Here is a 24122-nt window from a genome sequence, read left to right as displayed (position 1 = left end):
GCATGGCAGCCCGCAAAGCTGGGACGGAGACACGCGTTTTCAAAGTGTGGCTTCACGAGTTGTGGTTCTCTTCCCCTTTTCACAGGTGGTGGCCTTAGGAGAAGTGCCTGATGGGACCGTGGTCACCGTCATGGCTGGCAACGATGAGAACTACTCTGCAGAGCTGCGAAACGCTTCTGCCGTGATGAAGAACCAGGTGGCCAGATTTAATGATTTACGATTTGTGGGCAGAAGTGGAAGAGGTAGGCCTCTGCATTTTACGTGTCCGTAACTAAGTAAGAACAATGTCTAGACGTCAAATTTACTTTGCAGTGAAATACTGATCAATCTGTAAATACATCCCCGTCGGCCTTTCCTTTGGAGGGATGAACGCGTGTTTTATTTGCAAACTTCAGCATCCGTGCAAACCGAGTTCAGACTTTCTCTAAAGTTCTTCTGACTCCTCACGTCTCTGTACGTTTTTATCAGACACAGGTTTTGAAAACTGAAAAAGCAGAGTACCTGCTTCCCTATTTTAATCCCACAGCAAAGGTAGAAGGGACTGGGGGTGCTTGTGATCAGGGTTGTGCGGAGGCAGAGAGTGTATCTCAGGCCACGGCAATGGGAGATGGAGAATTCCCTTCAGCAGTAGAGCTGCTTCTGAAGCTGTTGTAGAAGACCCATAATTAAGGGCATTTTGCATATCACATGTGCTATAGGTTATGTTCTTTGAGGCCTTACATCTTTAAGGGCTGACAGCTATTGGTGGGAAGCTTTCGAGTGACTTCCCTGCCCTTTACAACCAAACTGCATATGACCTGCAAAAACAAGCTGTACTTTTCTTTTTAGTAAACTGGTTGACTTTTTATGAATTGCTTGAACTAAATTTAACCTTTACTTTAAATGACAGGGTAACTTTTAATTATTTTTTTTGAAGATGTGGAGTGCTGTCATTGTCTTCCAGCTGTTTAGGAGCTTCCTATAATCTGGAAACTGCACCGCACTCACAGAAACCCTTTGTAATCATTGCAAGTTTGCAAGAATTCCTCTTTTAGAGTCTTGTAGCTACTTTCAAATTTCAGGTAATGATTGAAAGGATAGCTCGAAGGAAGCTGGCACCTCAGAGGGGTTTGTTATATCAGTCCTTGATTCAGCCTACATACTTTCTCCTTTATGTATTTGAAGTAATTATTAATTTTTTAAACTAGCCCTGCATGGCACAAAACAGAGCAACAGAAGCCAAACAATTGTGCTGGTAAATTAGCAATAAGGCTAATTTTACAGTAATATTCTTTAGAAAGCAGTTGTAATTCATCTTAAGGAAGGAAAGACGATTTATCCCCCCCAAAATTAAACATATGCCAGAGGCCTAGATAGGCTAAATCAGTCAGCACACTTTTACTAGGGCTTTGTGAAAGTGAGTCCATCAGCCTGGCTTACAGTGGCTGTTTTTTATTTTAGTGACCTGGCCAACAATTCTCTTTATCATTTTACAACTTAAAAAGTATCGGTAATAAGGAATAACTTGAAAGACAGAATAACTATTGCAACAGTAATGCAACGTAAATAGGGAGTTCATTGCCCTTTGGGGTAAGGTGTTACCTGGCTCTTCCATTTGTCTTGCTTGCTTTGAAAAAACCAGTCTGCTTTGTTATTCTGCTGATGGATTAGGTTTGAAAGTTCTCTGGCTCCATCACTACTGCTGCCTTACGGTAAAAGTTCAGTAGCGTATCAGTCTTTCGGTAGTGCTGAAAAAGAACTGCAGTGTGATGTACTACCTCTGATCTGTGAATTTCATTTGAAACCTATGATATATACTTTTTATTAAAGCATAGGAAATGAAACAGAGGGCCTAAAGCCTCAGTAGATACAGCTACAGACACTTAAAAACAGAAAACTCCTAAATTTGGTTCCAGTAGTTTCATTTATATTTCTATCTAGCAGACTTGGAATAGACTTTTTCTCTGATCAATCTGGGTAGAATCTATGGAAAAGCGATAGTGTACTTTTCAAACCCTCAACATATTTATTTAAGAGACTTCAAAGAAAAACAAAGGGTGTGCACTGTTTTACTATATTGGCTTTCTGAGTTTTGGCTACTTTCCCAAATAGCAATTTTTATATTTAAAAAAAAAAAAAAAAAAAAAAAGGAAGAAAAAAGACAGACTTAACTGCTTGCAGACTTTTCACGCATGGAAGATGAAGAAAGCTTCTTTTGATGAAGTGTAATTATGTCCAAACAGAGCTGACCCCCTCCCCCTATATTTCTTATGATCTTAACGGAAGAAAGTAGGGCTTTTCCTTTGAAGCAGCCGGGACTCGGTGGAGGATCTGAAATGCTGCATTCTGCTGCCAGAGGCAGGATGGAGAAATTGGTCCAGACTTGTCTTCCAGACTTAGAACAGAGAGGGGGAGAGAGAGAGAGGAGAGAAGGAGAAGGAGTTATCATTAATGATAGATTTTTAGAACTCTGCTTAAAATAGCAGGGAAAGAAAGCAGTAGTTGCAAACAGAAGTGAGAAAGCTCTTTACGTAGACAAATATCGGTAAATACAGGTCTTGAAGTAGAACAGGAAAAATAAAGTAATAAAGAAATCATTTTTCGGTGGCGAGAAACTAATCCACACCTGTTCCTGACTTTAGATTTACATCTTTCTAAACAGCTCGCGCTTTGATCTCTGTATCTCGAAATTTGATTGTGGAGTCTGAATCATCAACTTACCACTTCACCTCCTCTCCCACGTTTTTTCTTGCTTCCCAGGGCTCAATGGAGAAACTTGATTTCTATACATATTAATGTTGCTTGCCTGACAGAAGCTTCACGTTTTTGTTTGTGTAATTTCTCTTAAGCGCCTTTTCTGGGCTCATAAGAATAAGTAACTGGGTCGCTTTATGTGAATGCAGAAGTTGTTTGTATGTGGTTTTGAGGCAGTAGCTCACTTTTACAAGCCCGATCCCCAGCGCAGAGAAGAAAGAATTCCTGTCTTCAATAGGCAAAAGATCATAACCTTAATTTTGTTGTGTCCTGATACTTTAATCACATTAGCATCTAACTGAAAAAATATGCAACACGCACAAGCTGCCGAGTCTCCTTTCAGGCTGATTTCTGGGGTTTGCCTTGTGCTTCAGCATATGTCCATCTCGTCCTCCCGTGTCAGCTCGGCTCACACGTGTGAATAACAAAGAATGCACAGTTTAGACACACTGAAGCAATAGTGCCAGATGACTGCTTGGCTGGGGAATTTAATAAAAGAGAGCTACAATTAGTCTTTAGCCCCTAAAAGTGGATAGTTGGAATGACTAAGGGCAATAAAGAAAGGTGATAAAAAGTGCATTAAAGGATTTCGTAGCTGAGGAGGGATATCTGTGAAATATCTGTGGAAGGCATAAGCATCGGTGAAACAGGGAACCTTAAAAATTTATTTTGTTCTTAGTCCTGTAATATGTAAATCATCTCTTGAAAGCTCTGGAACCTGAATGCGCTGGCAGGGCCGTGCAGCCCCCTGCGATGAAGTGCTGTATTTTTTTACTCAGCATGAGGGGCCTTCATGTTACTTCTTTAATGCTTCAGGTTGGTAGGGTATCAGTTAGGGACCAAAACCAGTTTCCCTTTCAAATTAGGTGCTTACCTGTTCAGCTTAGGCTGGCTGAGAGGTGATCATTTAGAAGTGCTCACAGGCGAGGTCGAAATGCAGCTCTTAGATATGAAGGAATGCATTTTTTCTGGCCGCTGTATCCTGTTGAGATAAATTTAGTGCAGAGAATCTTTAGTTACAGAATCTTGCAAACAGTATATTTTGTCGGGTTAATTTTTAGTCATGATAGACTTTCATACTGATTTGGCATATAAATTGGAAGGCCAAATTCTTCATTCAAAGTATATGGAAATTCCTTTTAGCATCTTTATTACCAGCAATATTCTACTGATTTTGTATGGGTGTCTGTGATCTGAGTGGCGTCATCACACAATTTCATAGTCAGAACTTTTTGACATGGTAGGCTGGCACTGAAGGAGGCCTTAAACCTGTCCCTGGAGAACTTACTTATATATATCCATATATGACCTTTTTCAGCCCTAAACAAGCAGGCATGGAGGCACGGTGTGCTTCAGCAGGGCTGTTGCTGTCCTTCTGAAGGCTCCCTACACAGACGCTGTACGCTGGCAGGACACAGTTTACCTCTGGGGATGGTGGATGGGTAGGACTGGTCAGAGACTGGACATTCTACATACACCTAACTCTCCTTCTGTAATGATCGCTCTCAAAAGTGATGTCTACTCCGCTCTGGTGAGACCCCACCTGGAGTACTGCGTCCAGCTATGGCACTCATGGACCTGTTGGAGTGGGTCCAGAGGAGGGCCACAAAGATGATCAGAGGGATGGGGCACCTCTGCTGTGGAGACAGGCTGAGAGAGTTGGGGTTGTGCAGTCAGGAGAGGGCTCTGAGGAGACCTTATTGCAGCCTTCCAGTACTTAAAAGGGGCCTACAGAAAAGATGGGGACAAGCTTTTTACCTGGGCCTGTAGTGATAGGACAAGGGGTAATGCCTTTAAACTAAAAGAGGGAAGATTTTTATTAGATATAAGGAAGAAATTTTTTACACTGAGGGTGGTGCGACACTGGCCCAGGTTGCCCACAGAGGTGGGAGATGCCCCATCCCTGGAAACATTCCAGGTCAGGTTGGACAGGGCTCTGAGCAACCTGATCTAGTTGAAGATGTCCCTGCTCATTGCAGGGGTGTTGGACTAGATGACCTTTAAAGGTCCCTCTAACCCAAACTGTTATCTGATTCTATGAAAAGATTTGAGAAATAATCCCTTTCCCAATGAAACTGGGGAAAGCCACCTTCAGCCGTGCATCTCCACTGAGGCAGAATTCAGCCTCCTGAGATGTTTGCCCCTTTGCTGGGGTCCTGACCTCCCCTCTAACCTGCACCTCTCGGAGAGGTGGGCACAGCTGGAGCAAAGCTACACCTGGAAAATCATTTTACTCTAAATGACAGTTATATTTCCTTAAAAAAATATCCATGTCACATTCTAGTTTGTGAAAAATACAGCCAAGACGGTTTGAAGTTGCACTCCTGATAATAAATGATGCGTGTCTCAGGCAGGTTTGGGGGATATACGGCTTGGACCAAAAAGAAAGCCCAATTACTAGATTTGACAACCAAAGCTCTGTTCTATATTATGCCTTATATATAAGCTGTTCTATATTAGGCTTGAAAAAACTGCATTAAGTTTGCGCTGTAACATATCGCTTAAGATTTGTGTCTTGATTGAATGCCTTCAGAGTTCAGCAAGAGGAAAAGCCCTAGCAACAAAAATGCACGTATACACACAGGGAGGAGGAGGCGGGGGGGGGGGGGGGGGGGGGAGGGAGGAAAAGAGAATTTTAAGTGTCTGGTAAAGTAACAGCTTAAATGAGCATGAAGGCCGAAGATTGCTGACTGTTTTATTGAGTCACTGTTGTACGCCCACCTTTTCCTGTCTCGAAACAGTTTTCAGTTTTGACTATCTGACGTGACTAACCGTTGCATATCTAACAGATTACAACTGTCAGTGAGTCTCCCGAACGGGGGCCAGCGCCTTGCGAGAATGTGCGCTCAGACGCAGGGCAGCTCCCTTTATTTATTTCTTTTTAACGTTTTCATTCAGCTAAAGGCTGCGGACGGTCTTGTGCAATCTAATTTGAACTATGAAAAATTAAAAAAAAAAAAAAAAGCAGGCTTACGCTAGCAACGTTCGTGCACACAGAAGTTTCTCACCCTCACGGGAAAGTTGGGGGCTTTCTTAGTATTTCATGGATGGAATATATGTAGGGAAAAATAGTCTGTTCCAGTAATAATGATGTCATCATATTACCCCCGGTATATGAAGGACAGGAGACGCCGATTCCCTGTTAAGATGACTCCCAGGAGGAAAATATATTCTTTCCTCATCTTATTGTAGTCAAGTCAAACAAATGAAATGATAAAACTGTGTGAAGTAAATAACATGTGGCCACATTCTGCTCTCTGTCACACAGCTGCAAAACTGGAGTAAATTTTTAAATTATCTGACTTGCTTTGGATTTACACCACTTTCAATACAGCAAAGAATTTGGCTTGTCCTCAGCAGTGAATCACTTTTGTTCTGTCATTGTATGATGACCCATTATTAAATAAGAAACATTTAGATTGTCAACACATGGACATATTCTTGACATAGAGTAAAACTGAAGGGGAGGAAAACTCCTATGGTCAGTTATGTTTTTAATTTTCACGATTGTGGTAACGACAGGGAATAATTTTAAACGTCTCTGATTCCTTACTGAACATGCATGTGACTGTTTTCATGTTGTAATCACTCATTCCTTGTTGTTTTTTTCCCTTTGTAGGGAAGAGCTTTACTTTGACAATAACTGTCCTGACAAATCCCCCCCAAGTCGCTACATACCACAGAGCTATAAAGGTTACAGTGGATGGGCCAAGGGAGCCAAGAAGTGAGTATTATATTCTTATTTTTGCACTTACGTCTGCTTAATTTTGTTTAACGGAGACCTATAAATGAAATATATCTCTTTGTCAAACATTGGTTCTTGCTCAGCAAAATCTGTGAGCGCATGCTTAATTTGGAGGCGATTGGACCACACACATACTTGCATTAAACACACACTTAAGTGCTTGGCTGAATTTGAGCAATCACAAACCTGATTCTCATTCACATCAAGGTCTTGATACATTATCTGCCAGTGTAAATGAGAACTAAATCCACTATATTTATATATAATCTGATTTAGGTACAATAGATACGGTCCTGCAACATGCTGAATTCCCTAAGCTCCCGTAAGCTTCCAACGGAAGATGTTTAGACCAAAACAGGAGCCTGATCTTTCAGGATCAGTCCTAGAGCAGAGAGAAAATATATAATATAGTGCCTTCTTGTTTGCCCTTAAATTCTTTTGCCATCAGATAATTAATGCACCTGGTTAACCTCGTCATACCTGAAATTGGTTTTCAGCTATGGACTCATCATAGACCCCTGAGGGCCAAAGAAAGATAAAATAACAGCATGGTCTTTGTTTCATATTTGTGCACAGAAAGTATGTTTTATTTAAACATAGTCCAGCAGATTTCCACTCAGCACATTTATCTCACAGCAGTGCACCTTCCTAACTTACTAAGAATCTATTTGCAGTGATCGCTGGCTATATTTTTATGAAAATTTGGGTTTTGCCATGTTCTAGCAGTTTTATGAGTAGCACTTATTTTTAGATACAGTCGAGTCTGGTTAATCCATTATGATTTATACAGCTGTCTCCCTGTCTAGCACATTTAGCTGGTAACCCGTCTCACATCATATGGGTATCACTGATGAGCCAGTTCTGGAGTTTTGTCTTAATCTAACTAGAACAACTCTTTCTAAATTGATTGGATTAACCAGGTACAGCTGTATTTAAATTACATTTAGAGATTAAGAATTATTTGATGAATAACCACATTAAAAAAATCCCTACAATGGCAGTATCTCAAATAATTACTTTGCCTTTGATCTGCACATACAAATGAGACCTTTAAGGAGCTTTCATGGAGTTTTGTTTAAAATACCACAGAGACAGAAGAAGTCGAAAGCTGTAGACAGAATTCATGCAGTTACGTGTTTCTGGTGCTAATACACGCTGCGGTGTCACCTCCTCTTGGGCTGAGAGACAGGAACTGAAATGCTTTCTGTAAGAACCATCCAGGCTGTAGAGTTTCACCTTGAATAAAAGCAAAGAAAAAGCAAATAGCTATGGATAAATTTCATTACGTAGATACTTGTGTCGCTGCCTGCTCACAGCTGAGGTGTCCATCTGTCACAGAGAGGGGATTTTGGTTCTGTCTTCTCTCCCGAGCTGAATGAGTTCCCATTTTTAATTTTCACCTATAGCTGGTGCTCCATGTCGTTTTCTTGGAGGCACAAACTGCATTCATGGAGTAAAAACTAGGGAATAAGTTAGATATAATTTAGTCGTTCCCATTTGGAGGCTGCTTCCACGTATGTATTGAGGTATCTGCAAAAGAAGAAATCTCCCAGCAGAGGACACGACCGCTGTGAGAGAGCAGAGTGGTTTGAAAATGATGTGGAGAATAGCGTGGACTACCCTGTGTAGCACAGAAAGGGAACCTGCCTGCATTGGGACTAACCGTTTTGGTGGACTGAAAGTGTGGCTGTGTTCATGTAATTTAATAAGATTTCCAATTTCTGCTGGAGTTTTTTAGTTTGGACCTGAAAGGCCTCTGGACGTGATACCTGTCTGCTGTTCTTATTAATAGCTGAACATAGGAATGCCCAGTAACTTAGTTCTTATAGCCTAGATGGAGTTATTGTATCATTCTTCATATTATTTTTTTTAAAAAGGATGCCAAATTTGAGCTTGATTATCCATTTTAATTTTAATATTTTGTCTAAATACTTAGTGAATCTCCACTCTGGGGTCAGTTTGGTTCTGCAAGTTCTGTTATTGCAGCCTGATGCTTTCCAGGCTACGACACCTCCAGTTACCCAATTTGAATTTTCAGGGAAAGAGTAGCTCCAGTGAGCCGTGGGAGTTTCACTAAAGTTCTGCTTCCTTCTGAGAGCCCCTGCGCTCGTGTAGATTTATTACTCTTTGGTAGTAACCGTTCAAGAATTGTATCTGGCATTTACGTTGCGTAAGGAAAATTAGGTGGTTGGGGGCAGTAAGGAATTCGAGTTAACGAGCGGCTCTGATAGCAAATGTGTTTTTCTTAACAAATTATGTATCAGTAAATAGTGCCCCTCTCTGCCAGGATCTGTATTTCACTTCGACATCCCAAGCATGTTATCCCAGTTTTCCTCTCTCTGGCAGCTCAACCAGAGCTGTCACATCACAAACAACTTTTTTCTTAATATACACATCTGGCGTTGGCAGTTGGACCAACTTCATAAGAGCACATGATCATCATTCATTACAAGATTAAAAAGTACCCCATGGCATCATTGATGTTTTTTAACTTTGATCTTTTGCAGTTGTGATTCATCTCAGTTATAAAACTTCCCTTTAAAGGAACACAACCGATGACTTATTAGAACCTTCGTTCTAAGTAGCGTAAACATAAAATTATGCACATCTTTACAAAATGTCATTTACTTTGTTGCCAGCTTATCATTTTAAGACATGACATCATGCTTTAGATCGTGAATTTGTAAGGCTTGTTTATAGGCAAGGCCCTCTGACCTTCTGTTGGCAAGTTGACTCGAGCGAACGAGCGCTGCGTGCTCTCGGCGGCAGCAGGAGCAGCAGCAGCAGCACCGTGACAGATATCACAATCATTTAGAGCCTGACTTTAAGAGCACCGAACAGTCATGGCACGCAGTGACTCCAGTTGGCATTTTGGATGCTCAGCACTTCAGAAAGTCAGGTTCTTAAATGTAAGTGCCATTTAGTAGTATTAAACATCTGCTTGTAGAAGCTTGCTGCCTTGCCTCTCTGTTATTATTTTTAAATATTTTCATAGAGTGATGTCAGGTTGCTCTGTTAGGAAAATCTGCCCGTTACTATACGAGAAAAGGTCTTGTGATGATTTTTCCTTGGAAAAGATTTATTTATTCTTAATCATCTGTTTCAGTCTATCTAGATTACCGTCCAGGGACGTCTACTGTGTTGCAGAGTCTCTGTGCTGGATCGAGACATTGCACTCTGAGTGATGGAGTCTAGAGATGGGGTTGTATAAGATCTTTGGGAATCATTGGGAAATCCTGCAGATATTTTTCTCTGCTCATATCCAGGATGAAACCTCTGCCATATGCACATCTTAGCCAGCAGAGCTGCCTTCCAGCTGAAAGAAGTTTTTTGGAGAAATAGGTTGTCATGAGGTCATAACTGACGAACAGATAGCAAGAGATCACTGTAAAGGAATTAAAGGAATTGAAAAACAGAACGAGAAAACCCCCCCAAACCTTTACTTAAGCCCCCCTTTGATGCCTTTGCATTACCTCATTAAAAATACAGAAGTAATGATTTGCCCTTCCCTAGTGGCACCTTTCGAATAGGAGACATGCCCTCCTTTCTGGCTGTTGTTGGCAGAAACCCGATCAGGAGGGAAATCATGTGGAAGGAGGGAAAAGAAGTCTATATAATTTTATATTTTGCCTGGCTTCCAAAGACTTTAGTTCATCTCTAATTAAAGGTAGTCTCCAAAGTCACTGGCCGCAATTTTCTTTATCAGCGTGAATGGAAAAGTAGTTCTGGGCTTTGAACTGGAGCGTTTCAGTAGGAGAAAACTCTTATTTCCTTCAGCTCCCGATTATTTCCCGGCCGCCGCAGCTTGCAAGGTGCACACGTGATGAAAGGTATGAGCAAACATCGCCTTTTTGTCTGTGCACGCTGCAGGAGCCAGCGAGAGGTTCTGCTCTGCCTTTGTATTAACTGTTTGGCCGACCTGCCTTATAAAACGCAGATAAGTGATTGAGATTTTTGAGATTCCTCGACTTAAAACCATAACAGTTTTTAGGAAGTTCTCCCTCTTTCCTTTCAAAGGCGGAGGGTGGAGGGATAAGTCTGGGGCTGGTGGAATGTGCTTTGGAGTAGAACAGCTTTAAATCTTTCAGTATTATTCTTTTTTATTATTTTTCTTTTTTCTTTTCTTTTTTTTTCTTTTTCTTTTCTTTTCTTTTTTTTTTCTTTTTTTTTCTTTTTTTTTTTTTTTGTTGACTGCCTGTCAGGAGCTGGGCTGGTGGCCAAGCAGGAAATGACACATCGAGAGGCATTTGTGTTGTGCAACATTTTGTGGAACTGATGCAAGGATACATTGTCTGTTTACGCATTCCTCTGCTAACAGCCTGCATGGCAGTAATTTTATTCAGGGACACATGGCATGCTACAGCAAGGAGCTAGATCCTTAACATCTCTTTATGCAGAATTATCACAGCAGTTAAAACACGCTGTGTGTCCCCCGTTTAGAGCATTCTCTGGCTTCCCTTCAAAAACCACTCTACCAGCCCCCCTTCCTTCCCAAGAATATATTGATTTGACTGTGGTTTTTTTCTTGCGCTGCGGTAAATCGGGGCAGTGCGGAGAGGGAGAGAGAGAGAGAGAGAGAGAGACAGAGTTTGCAGAAGAAGAGGGAGAATTTACAGGCAGGTCCTACTTTGTGCATCTACCTCGGCGTGTAAGGGGGGGGTGGCAGGTTTTTCAAGCCACGCGTTGCAGGCGCTGAACGGGGGAGTTTTTGCATCTGCGCGTGTTTTGGCACGGCGAAGGGGTTTTTAATTAAAGTCAATGCTAAATAGCCTGAGATACGATGAGCAAGTCTTGGGTTTTCATCCAAAGCGAAGTCAGAAAATCTGTGAGTCGCGCTGGTGCCTTTCAGAGTGACAAATCTCTGCTGAGACCGGCTGGGTTATTCCGGCTTTCTCCCAGCGTAAGTGGGAGCAGAGGAAGGCAGAGTGGGCGGTCTGGCGGTTTGCAAGTTGCTCTGAATGACTTTGTAAAGCTTAAAGTTTGCGTTATAATGCCCCTTTGTAAGAAATGAGGCGGAATGGGATTATACAGCCAAAGAAATGTTCAGCCTGGTGATGCTGTGGGGTTTAGGTTCTCCTCCGTGACTATCGTCAGCATATTTGAGCATGACCACAGTCCGCACACAGGCTGGGACCTGGTCCCCAGTCAGGAGTTGGAGTGTTTCCCATTTCAGTGGTACAACACCAGGTCCTTTTTGCAGTGTAAAACGCAAGACATCGTAGTTTCACTCACTCTTATTTGCTGCTGGTTTTTGTTTTTTTTTTGTTTTTTTTTTTTTTTGCAAGTGTGTAATTTCACAAAACCCTACTCGTTGGGGACTGGAGCTGCTGAGCGTTCCCAGAGGCTGTAAGAAACTGGTGGGATGATTCAAGTGTTCCTCGCCAAAGGTGACAGATGTTATATGTGCCAGTGGCTTAGGCTGACGTTCGAGATGGGTGTGTAACCCACAGAGCAGGGCTTTTTACAGTTACCCCCACCACGAGTCATGCCTGTGGAACAAGGTGACCAGGAGGTTCTCAGGGGTGGTAGCTGCATCCCAAAGACCAGTCAGTTCTTCTTTCTTCCGCTGTGGCCAGAGAGGGGCTGCTGCATAAAAACTCATTGTCTGAGGAATAGACTATGAGAGTAAAAATAATTTCTTTTCCGGTGACCATAACTTTTATCTGCTGGTGCAGTGTGTAGGGTAAGGTGAAAGCAAAACCTACTTACTTAACTCACAGCTCGAATTCATATGCTGCAGTTCTGAAATCTCAGTGACCTACGTGATCGCCGGCTCGCTCTATAGGAGGACATTGCTGCCCAGGGAGGTGACAGAGTGACCACGTATTCACTGTTATGGTGAGAGGGAAAAGGCCTTGAGAAGATTATGCAAAACAAATGGGCAGCTCTGAGCATAAACCGATTCCCTAAGATGTCCTCACCAATAGTAATGCAGTCTTGGTTTGTATTTGTCAACAGAACAGATTGTTTCCATCCCTTTGTAGAGGAAACACTGCTTCCAAACTTCTTCTGTTCCTGGTACAGAATCACAGAATGATATGGGGTTGGAAGGGACCTCTAGAGATCATCTAGTCCAACCGCCCTGCCAAAGCAGGTCCACCCAGAGCAGGTTGCACAGGAACGTGTCCAGGCGGGTTCTGAATGTCTCCAGAGAAGGAGACTCCACCACCTCTCTGGGCAGCTGTTCCAGGGCTCTGCCACCCTCAAAGTAAGGAAGTTCCTCCTCATGTTTAGGTGGAACTTCTTATATTCGAGTTTGTGCCTGTTACCTCTTGTCCTGTCACTGGGCACCACTGAAAAAAGACCAGCTTCATCCTCTTGACACCCACTCTTAAAGTATTTATAGGCGTTGATCAGATCCCCCCTCAGTCTTCTCTTCTCCAGACTAAAAAGACCCAAGTCCCTCAGCCTTTCCTCATAAGAGAGATGCTCCAGGCCCCTAATCATCTTTGTAGCCCTCTGCTGTACCTTCTCCAGCAGTTGCCTGTCCTTCTTTGACATAATGTACACTTGGCATAAGATGACCATCATGGTGTTTTTTTGATATTGCAGCTATTACTGTTTGTATTCAGAGTGTCTCTCCAGGTCACAAATAAAATCGTGGCCCCTCTCCATAGTTGTGCGGCATAGTTGTATGATAAGAGAGTTTAGCCCTGAATAGCTTACAGCCTCCATTAAAAATGCAGGTGGGAAAAGGGGTTATAACTAAACAAATGAAGTCAACGGTGGAAGTGAGCTCATTCTATATCTCCGTACGGCATGACTACGAGGAAAGGAAAAGTACCATGTAGGTACAGTGGAGGAAGATGGGGTTAAAAAAAAGGCAATAGAGTAGCTTTTCCCAGACCATTTTGTTCCTTACTTTCCTCCCAAGAGAACTGTTGTACATCTTCACTTTTGAGATCCATTTAGCTTGTTGCTGCTAATATCAGCATTTTTTTTTTCTGACACTTCAGTGTGGCACTTCTTATACCTCTCCCTCCACTTTCCAAAGTGGGTTGGGAAGTAGGGAACAGGGCAAATATGTCTGCACCAGACACTGCATCAGAGTAGTCCAAGTAGAGTACTTCTGTAGTTTTTCCTTGCTGGCAATCCCAAATTTCTTTATAATTTCTGTGTATAAAATTTATTTTTATTGTCCATATAAACTTCATTCTCCACTGAAACATGGTCATCCCAGACGTGAAACACAGATGCTGATTTAACCAGACAAGGAATGCAGAAGAGGAAATGAGGAAGAATATCATACTTAATTGAAACTTCAGGGGAAGAAACTTAGTAATGATCTCATGCTGCAGTATGTTTGAGACACCGGAAACCTTACTCTTAAGAAGAACTGGGTTCCTAAATGCATGTGTCTGCTCAGATCCGCTGTTACATATCTCATCTACAGTAGACCAGCTTACTCAGCATCATAGTGGCTCCCTGTCGACTGAGGGTGGCTTTCAGCTCTCCAAAAATTAGACAAGTAGGGTAGGTTTCCTCTGAAGTGGATGAGGAGACACAGGCACTTGTGGAAAGTGATTCATCCCCCCTATCTTAATGCCTATCTTGGAGTGCAGTGAACTGCCCTTTAGAGCTGTCGTCCCTTTCCATTGATTATAAATGGAGGGTAGATGACTAGTCTAGACTAGGCACCCTGTTTTTGACGTGGCTGAAATCAGATGAAATGATGAGATATTATCGTCCTGAGGTATACCTAACGACTGCTGTGAAATTCAGACAGCCTGAGTTTGTTTTAAAGCAGGTACCTCTGGTGGTGATAGCAGTAGAGTCACAGGTAACACGGAGCTCAGCGCAGGTTAACCAACTGTTTGCCCAGCTTCTTGGGTGGATGCTTTGTCTTCGGTTGAATGTGAACAGTCCATGCTACATTTCCGACAATGTAAGGGATTGTTTAAAGCTGGCTTTGAAGTGTCTATACAGCTGCCATAATGAGTGCAATACACACATGCCTTCAAAAATGATGCCATCTACTGAGGCATCATTATCACCTCTTGTAGGATTTCAGTAGTCAAGTACTGCTCAGTCCTGCTCAGCTTGGCTTGTGTGATCTGCTGAGATTAAAACTCAGGTTATTTAGCTGTAGGCGCAGTATTCAATAAGATTCTCACACTAACTAAAGTATTACAGCTGCATAAGAAACAACATAAAGGTGATAATACGCTTAATACTTTACCTAAAGGTGAAGAATATTGGGGAGCACATTTAAAGATTTTCTTAACACTGGGAAATATTCCATGTTCCCAATGTTCCTGCTTAACATGGGAACATATTAATTGCTCCTTCTTTATCCAAACTTAACATGCTGCCCATTTTCCTTCGGTTCTGAGATGTAATCTTTCCCACAGCGTGGGAAGGCAAACCCTTTCACCTGATTAGTGCCGGCGTAAATGTTTGTTGCTTCCATCACTCTTCAAACTCTCGTACCTTCATTTTGTGAACTTTACTCCCACTTCATAATACCCTGCTTCTTCAGTAGCCCTGCTAATTTAAATTCAGGATGCCAAACAGGTATTAATCAGGGTGCTTACAAGTGTAGAATCTGCTTCCTGCCTGTCTGTAATCCATGTGAGTAATGCCAATTAGTTGTCTGCTTCCTTAGATCTTCATACACTTTCTCATTCTTGCATTCCCGCAGTAGTAGACACGGTCTTAAATGTCACGTGCAGGCAGAAGGCACTGGAGGGTGTTTTGTTTCATGGCTCTTGGAGCTCCACAGGAAAATCATCACCTCCACAAGCACCGCATCAATGCACTGGGGAAGAAATGGATGAGTCCAGCTCTCACATTTGTAGTTTGATTTGCTAGAAACAGTGATCTAGCTCTTTATATATTCCAGACTATCACTTCACATGTCATGGCACAGGTTGAAAATTATATACATTGGTGCAGCATCTCCTTGGAAAGCAGCAGGCACTTGCAGGCACCGATGTAGTACCAGGTTTGTTTACATATGGTAAATCCTAGATTGGAATTGCAAGAGAAGCCCGATTTTAACTGGGCTTCTGGTATTAAAAGAGACCAGAAATCCAGAGATTACCCATCAAAAAGAGATGGTACTCACAATTATTTGTTGTATTTTGAAAATTCAAACCTGTGTTTCTTGGTAGTATAGAAGCTGGGAAAGAATAGAGACCTGGAAATGCAATAGACAGTTGCTGTGTGGTACAAAGTACTGGTTGGGATTACAGAGGGTATTATATATGGAATAATTTATTATAATTTTTTTTGCATGTGTACATATGTAATCAATGACCCAGATTCAGATTCTTAGGCAACAATATACTTCAATTAATTCAATTTATCTAGTGAATTTATCAAGCACTGAAGACATATGAAGTGCTATAGCATTAGTTCCAGGTTTCTAGGATACCAATTAAATTAAGAATAACTTATTTTTTCATTCCTTGGGTCTCTTATCACCATAAACTCTAGATTTGCAGAAGATAGTTTTTGCTTTCACACTGGACTCTCTTCGGCTTTGATGATCTGGGCTATGGATCCACTCCAACTTTTGGTCTTTTTTTTGATGTCTTTGAACAATTGTTTGTGAAACCAGTGCTATAATAGAATTACCACCTCTGTAGACAGAAGTGTTGACTACAGAAGAGGGCTCAGCGATAGAGCTGTGAATGTAAATTATTCAGTGTTTTAATCCATCAGCTAAGCAGGCAAAATGAAAACCCTTTTTGTGAAGGGACATATGGGTAAAACTTTCAGAGGCGCAGGGTGGGTTAGACTCTCCTTAACTGTAGTTGTCTAAAAGCTAGATCTGGTGTCTCGGCAAGTCATCTCTGGCCCATTGTGGTCAAGAGAGAGATGTACGTGTGTGTTAGAAGCTGGTTTATCCCGCCCTCAGCATCTACAAAAGTCAGTGTGCAGATCTCTGGAGGTGAGGAGCAGTGAGCACTGACTGCAGAGGGAACGTGGACCCCAGGGCTGGTGCTCAGATACCTGCATCGCCCTTAAACAAGCTTACTGCAACTGCAGCAGCACACAGCTTTGAAATGCTGCTTTATACTCCTTTTTAGTGTTCTTTAAACCTTCTAAAATGGGACTTTCATGCTTGCTTTTTCAAAAGCCACATTGAAGGGCTGCTCTCTGAAGTTTATCACATTTGAAGATGTTGGTGAAGCCCTCCTCGTTAGACAGAAATAGCCAGCGTGTGATCTTTTGTGTTTTCCTCTTCCGTGCCTGCTTGTTTGAAACTCTCAGCACTCAGTGCAGAAATGTCCATCCCGGTTTAAAATTACTTTCCCTACGCCGATGTGCTTGTTACTGTCCCTCTCCCAAGGGCTGTGGCCCCTACAGCTCAGCAGTAGTCTGGCTTTCATACGTGATCCTCATCAACTTCACGGCAAAGTCAGACAGTTTAATTAGCTTTTTACCTTCTGCTTTGGAAGAATGAGACTAGGGTATGCTTAATAGTGCCACGAAGAGGTCTCACGCAGCAGTATTCATTGCCTGCGGTATGACACACAGTCATAAGCATCCCTGAGAATTAGGACAGCAGAATTACAGCACATGAAGGATACTCAGGCTCGGTATTTAGGTAGGGTTTGCGCTTTGCAGGTGTACAGACTTTCCGATCTATGTTATTAGCTTCACTCTTCTTTATCTTTGCTTTTTCTGAAAGATGGCAGCCAAAGAGAAACCTGATAGGAGTTGGCTTCTAGAGATAGTCTTTATTATAGACAGGTAGGAGAGGGCAGTGAAATCCAGATAACAGTGACTGTTCTTTAGACCCAGCTCAAGGATGAAGGAAGCTCTCAAGGAAGCGTGTTTACTTGCAAAGTAAACACTTCACTAACTATACATTCCATGCAACACTAAGAATTAAAATGAGAACTATTTTTCTCTGGTGACCTGGTGTAGAAGCGAATAAACAGTAGATTTAAGGTATGTAACAAGGGGATACGTACACATCAGATAAATAATAACTTGTTGACATAAAAAAATAGATCTTTTTAAATTAAAGGGCAGATACCTCTAGCTCTAGGTCTTACTTTATGCATATGCTACAAAAAAAAATTACAGTAGGAAAAGTCCACGTCTGAGCACTCAGTATTGGGACATGCCAAGATTAGGGTTATTGGTGCAGCTTTAATTCATGTCCATCATATGTGTTGACACAACAATCCTTCACTGTAAGAGCACGTGCTGGTTTAGCCACAGGACAGCAATGTCCCGTGGGATGGAGCACACTCACTTACTCTTATTTTTTAGAGATCTAACAACATATAGCGCTTTATATGTTCAAAATGCCTCTCTCAGGTTGAGTTAGTGGTGAACGGTCGGTGCTTCTGAGGAATAAATCAGAAGGTCTCATAGCAGGCCCTGGGAAAAGTATGAACACACAGTGAATATGATCCGTGAACTCTGTTTGAAGCAACTTAACTATTGTCACAACAAAGACAGATAGACTTAGATAGATAGAGAGACTTAGATAGACTTAGATAGACTTACTTAGACAGATGATAGAGAGACTTAGATAGATTGGATCATTGGGCCAAATTCAATGGCATGAGTTTCAACAAGGGCAAGTGCCAGGTTCTGCACTTGGGCCAAAACAACCCTGTGCATTGCTACAGGCTTGGGGAAGTGTGGCTGGAAAGCTGCCTGGAAGAAAGAGACCTGGGGGTTCTAATTGACAAGCGGCTGAATATGAGCCGGCAGTGTGCCCAGGTGGCCAAGAAAGCCAACGGCATCCTGGCTTGTATTAGAAATAGCGTGACCAGCAGAAGTAGGGAGGGGATTGTGCCCCTGTACTCAGCACTGGTGAGGCCACACCTCGAGTATTGTGTCCAGTTTTGGGCACCTCAATACAAGAGAGATATGGAGGTGCTGGAGCGGGTGCAGAGGAGGGCAACGAAGCTGGTGAAGGGCCTGGAAAACAAATCCTATGAAGAGCGGTTGAAGGAGCTGGGACTGTTTAGTCTGAGGAAGAGGAGGCTGAGGGGAGACCTCATCACTCTCTACAACTACTTGAAAGGACACTGTAGAGAGGTTGGTGCTAGTCTCTTCGCACAGGTAATTAATGACAGAACGAGAGGGAATGGCTTCAAGCTCCAACAGGGTAGGTTTAGACTGAACATTAGGAAAGAATTTTTCACAGAAAGAGTGGTCGGGCATTGGAATAGGCTGCCCAGGGAGGTGGTTGAGTCACCATCCCTGTATGTGTTTAAGAGACGTTTAGATGTGGTGTTGGGGGATATGATATAGGGAAGAACTTTGTAGAGTAGGGTAGATGGTTGGACTCGATGATCCCAAGGGTCTCTTCCAACCTATACGATTCTATGATTCTATGATTCTATGAAAAAATCGTGTGGCAGGAGCATAAAATCGGTGGGCCAGCAAATCAGCTACCTTTGCCAGGCTATAACCAAGACTTTTAACTGAAAAAAAATCTAAGGAATTTCCATTCTATGAAACTTTATTTTTCAAATTGTTATAATTTTACCAAATCTGGATGGATTACCATGGAGATGCTGGAAAAAAAAAAAGAAAAAAAAAAGAGCCAAGCTGCTGCTCCACTCCAAAATACAGCAACAGAAAGCTCCTTCAAGAAAAGATTGCCAAAAATGTTTTTCGAGGCGCTACGTTTTCCCTGAGCGAACTCATTTCCAGGAATGTCTGAGCCATTTTGGTTGAAATTGAAGAAATGTGTTCCTTACTCATGCAAGAAAAAATGGAATGCAAACAGTCAAAGTTCAGTAAAGTTGCAAGCGACCGAGAAGTGGGTCTTATAATGGGAAACGTTGGGCAACTTTAATGATAGGCAGCCCTACCAGCCCCACCTCTAATGTATTTAATCTACCGTGGTATTAATTTACACTGAAAAATAATCCATTAGCTTCAGTGGAAATCCTGCATAGAAGATAAGGGTGGCAGTTGGCAGGGTCTCCTCGTGGGCTCCAGCAGCTCCGGCCTCGACTTCAGCAGGTCAGGTCCTTGGCTGGTGACCGACGGGTGATGAGCGAGGTGCCACCTCCAGCAGCACAGCAGAGCATGCCCTGACTCCCACCCGTGCGCCGGGGACGTGTTGGGAGAAGGCAACAACCTTTGTAAAAGATGAAAGAAAGGCCAGGCTCAGCCTGCAGGGCCTCTGGAGGCGTTGCAGGTTAGAAGGCAGCGTGCCCCCAGGTGCCGGTGTTTGGCAGGACTCTCCTTCCCCACCCCGAGCCTCTTCAGAGGGGTAATTTGGTGTGAGTACACTCCAACTGAATTGGCACAGTCCACCCAGACGTGTCAGGCTGTAACACACGCTGGGTGTGAGAGCCCAGAGAGCTTTGGGCTGCAGACCAAGACTCCTCCAAGGCTCCCAGGGTGCAGAGCCCGGCTTCCTCCCCGGGACCGCTCCTGCACCGCCGGCACCCCTTCGCCCTGCTGGGAGAGCCAGTGTGGGTGCTTCTGGAAAGGAGTATTTTTAGGCAAAAACCCCCTTGTGTTTAAGAACAACAATCAGAGGGAATTAGAATTCAAACCCTTCCCCAAACTCTGCCCTAAATCCGCGCTGCTGTCCCAGTCCCCTTCAGCTGAGGTGACAGGCAGCCACAGCCTGCGGCCGGGCACCATCCAGACCTCAGGGTGGGCACAATCCGGACCCAGTCTTGTTGCCGAGGTCCGACTGGAGTCAGTGAATGTGGAGAAAGACACTTTGGGCCCCCGAGAGTCTCTGGGGAAGGGTAAGAAGCCATGTAGACTCCAGGCCAAATGACCACTCCTTCTGCAAAAAATAAGCTGGGCTTACCCGGGTGACTGACATGTCCCCTATCTAGGGACACAGTCTGTGGTGGTTTGGATACTCTGACGTCAGCCGGTGAAAAAAGCTTTGCTTGTTGTTGCCTTCTCCTCCTCTACGTGACTCAGACCTCTGGAGATGTTGGACCCATTTAAAACCAGTAGCAAGAGTTGATTTAACAGGTTTGTCAATGAGGAGCGGATCAGAAGCAGGCAGCGTCGCAGGTTATGCTTGAGATCTTCTCCTGTGGAGAAGTCTTTCCCTCCTTCTGTGTCAAACACACAAGCTCGTACTTGGAGCTGCCTCCAGGAATGGCACAGGAAGGAACGCTCTCCTTGTGGAAGTGTTCGCCATTCACTGGAAGGGGGATGCTGCGTGGGTTTTGATTTTAAGCGAAAACAACCGGGTTTTGGAGGCAGATTTCAGAGCTGGGCAAAAGTCACCTTCAGGGGCAGCTTTATTCCCCTCACTCCTACAACTTTGTTTAAGCCTTTCCCTGTGTCTTTTGCTCTCACGGTGTTCCCATCGTTGGGAGCCAAGCGGCGTGAGAGCTGAAAGAGAAGCGTTGTCAGGAGGGTGATTAAAATAGGGATTGATGCAGCTGGGAGCCAGGGTTCAGTCACCTCCCTGGGCCCCTGCGCGAGTGTTATGTCAGACACAGTAGCTTTACCACGGGCGGCGAGTTTATGCCTTTTTTTATTGTCTCGTGCTGCCAGAAAGCGTTGACCCCGAAGAAGCCGCGCTGTGTAAGAGGTGGAGGGCAGCACGCTCCGAAAGCCGTTTACGTTTCCCCCTTTTTAATTTGTCGCTTATGGATCATATCTTTTTACATTTACGTTCTTAAATTAGTTCAGCGTGCCCTGGGCTTCGGTTCCAGAATCCACGCTGAAAACCTCCCAACTTTACGAGTTATTAAAAAAAAATTCCAAAAACCCCTCACTTAATTTGCGCTCAGTGTGCAGAACAACTTAAAGCTATAAGAAGGCTTCACATTTTTATACGGACACGAGTTCGGGGAGAGATTAGATTTTTGGGCTCATACGCAACACAGAACAATTGAATCTACTTGGTCATCTCTTCAAAGAGGATACAGTCAAGTGAAATTTGGCCCAAAATTTAAAAGCAAAAAAAAAAAATAAATAATGTTTTGGCATAAAAATCAATCTGGTCAAAATAGAATTGTTTTTCCAACCTAAATTCCATGAAAAGTAAAGCCAGACTCAGCAAATGCTTGAGATCTCCCATATGGACTGAAGAATAGTTTTACATTGGAGCACAATGCAGTTTTTTGGAGTGCATTTGAGACTGCTCCTGTTTTGGAAGCCTGCTCGTGTCTTGTTTGAATGAAGATTTAGGCTGTATATAGCAAAAAGCAATGTTAGCATATCTGGAACATCAGCCTAAAGGCTGTCTGTTGGAAGAAACGTTTCTTTTTAAAGAGCACAAAACACTCCTACCCTATGCCATTTTTTTTTCTTCCTTTAATTCTCATGTCAGGAAGTTTTGAAGACCAGCTCTCTGTGGCCAAATGAGCAAGGCAGGGATGTAGGAGGATGGTTTAGTGGCTGACGCATTTGAACGTGGGTCCTCCAGGTCTGTCATCTGCCTCTGACGTCTTTATGACGTTTTGTGCATTTGAAAACCGCTCTCAGCAGATTTCCAGACTTATTTCTATCAGTGGAAATCGGGTACCTCTTTTTCTCAGCCTCAGTTCCCCTTGTGTCACGTATAAATATTGGCACTAACCTCCCCCAGGAATGACATAAATATGAAACAGTGGTGAAGATCAAGGTGTTTGTTTTACCAGAGTTATGATTTTAAGACATAGAATCACAGAATCATAGAATGGTTTGGGTTGGAAGGGACCTTAAAGATCATCTTGTTCCAACCCACTTGCCGTGGGCAGGGACACCAACCACTAGGCCATATTCCCATCCAAGGTATATCACAGTACAAGTCAGAAAGCCTCAGTTTCCCTTGATAAATGGAAACATCTTCATTTTTTTTTTTTTTTAATTTCATATTTTTCCATCCTCAGGATGGGAAGTAATAGTTTTTTTTTTTTTTCTATCCTATTAGCTTTGAGCTCTCACCATACCTTGCTGCTCCGTATTGCAGTTACAGAACAGCGTAGCTGCCTTAGGCTCCAGATCCCAATTCCTTCAACTCCTTGAAGGCATCGCAGGAGGTAAAGGTGGCTTGTAGGAGTGAGCCTCTCATTAAATCAGCCCTTACTCAGGGTTAAATACCTAGTGCTGCTTTCAGAGAATGGCAAGTACCAGGCTCTTCTAGTCCCTGCTGAGGAGTTTTACTCTAGTATGGCTCAGAGAGATGAAAACCAGACAAAATAGAAAGTCTGAAAAGATGAAACTCCTGGATGGATAGATATTCTTTCCCCATTTCTTTTATACCGCTGACTGTTGAATGATCGCAATGCGAACGCTTTACCAACCATACGTTTTCAGACTTTGAGAAGTGAATCGGCCGCTTCTGTGCAGTGGAGGGGAGGAAGCTTTACCTCCGTGTACGTGTGTGTCTGGAGGGGTGGGGAAAGCCAGCATCCTTAAGCAAACATTTGCAACCTGCTGTTTTAGCTGGAATAGGAAAACCAGCTTGACAAGAATGAACGGCTTCACCAAGTGACATTCAGGGGAGGTTGGTGGGATTTTAAACAAATCTCCTTAAGCAAGCATGAAAACAAGCTATTTAGCGCTCATTAATGTCTCAGGTTAAACTCTTGAATAATTTGTCATGGTTAGGCTCTTTTGGTTTCATTGGTGTTTTTCTAGTGACTAATGAGATGACAGCTACACATGCTCCTCGGTATGCCACTGCTCACAATAGGGTTTAAAGTTGTGTATTTGTTATTGATGTCATTAAAGTGATGGATTTGAGCTTGGTTTCTGAGGCAGCCGACTGCGTGGTTAGGACTAATTTCTAGCAATGGTTTTGGAGGTTGAAACCAAAGTGTGTATAAAAGGAAATGTTTCTTCTTTTAAGCAAATAATTTGAACCCAGATGAATGAAATTTAAGCAAGTGGGCATCAACTCGGAGTTAATTTTGACATAGTTGTCTGGAAATCATCACCAATTAAAATATTTTTATGAGCTCGAATGTAGTATTGTCTTTCGGTGCTTATGTAAGAAAGGAACAAACTGCTTGTTTAACCCCAGCCTTGCGACTACTGGCCAGAATATATGACTGAAGTCATAGCCCTCTGGAGCTGCAGGGAGGGCATGGGCCTTGGCAAACCCCACTTTGGGGGGGCAAGGCCGTTTCCCTACCTGAACGGAAAAAATACATAAATTCGAACAAGATCGCTTGCACCCACTAGGATGTGCAGCTCATTTGAAAAGTGAATCTTACCGAATGAATTTGACGTTTTTAGACAACAGTTGCCAATAGAAAAGACAGACAGAGCTGTTTGTATCCATCTCGGTAGTAAGGGAACATTTCTCTAGCACGGGGACTCCTTGCGAAAGTCAGTGTGAGTCTTGGATGTGCAGAGACGACAGGAGCAGCTCTGGAGCCTGGGAATCCGAGTTCAGAGTGAAAATGAATCCCTTGGGTTGTTATAATCAGGTTCTTTCATGTGTTCCTCCAGACTGAATAGCTAGCGAGATAGTTCCTTAATTTGTACACACACCTTTCACACCTGCACACAAAGCAAACCTTTGATGCCAAGTGCTTGATGGAACAAGATGAGTATGTGCAGAATTAAAAGGATACACGCCACGCTCAAATATTTTTATAGCTTTTTAGACTCTGCACATTTAAAATAATAATGAATACCCTGCCTGGTGGGGAGGAGCAGTCTCTGCATTGTGAATTTGGCCTTTTCATGAGAGCACCATTGTTTTTCCTTGTTTTTACATTGCAAAGAGAGTTGAAATGTTGAA

General features: G+C 43.0%; 1 protein-coding gene across 5 annotated transcripts in view; it reads left to right on the top strand.

The window, feature by feature from the left end:
- The window catches only part of RUNX2 (RUNX family transcription factor 2), a 155987-nt gene that overhangs the window by 71826 nt on the left and 60039 nt on the right, over positions 1-24122 (top strand). For all 5 annotated transcript variants that reach the window (XM_074154128.1, XM_074154127.1, XM_074154126.1 and 2 more), the window contains 2 exons: positions 86-242; positions 6353-6457. In XM_074154128.1, the coding sequence (XP_074010229.1) occupies positions 86-242; positions 6353-6457 (262 nt within the window). The remainder of the gene's footprint in view (positions 1-85; positions 243-6352; positions 6458-24122) is intronic.

The sequence above is a fragment of the Numenius arquata genome, chromosome 9 (genome assembly GCF_964106895.1).
Source record: "Numenius arquata chromosome 9, bNumArq3.hap1.1, whole genome shotgun sequence".
NCBI lineage: Eukaryota > Metazoa > Chordata > Aves > Charadriiformes > Scolopacidae > Numenius > Numenius arquata.
The sequence above is the reverse complement of the archived record's forward strand: the minus strand, read 5'-3'. Positions and strand labels throughout refer to the sequence as shown.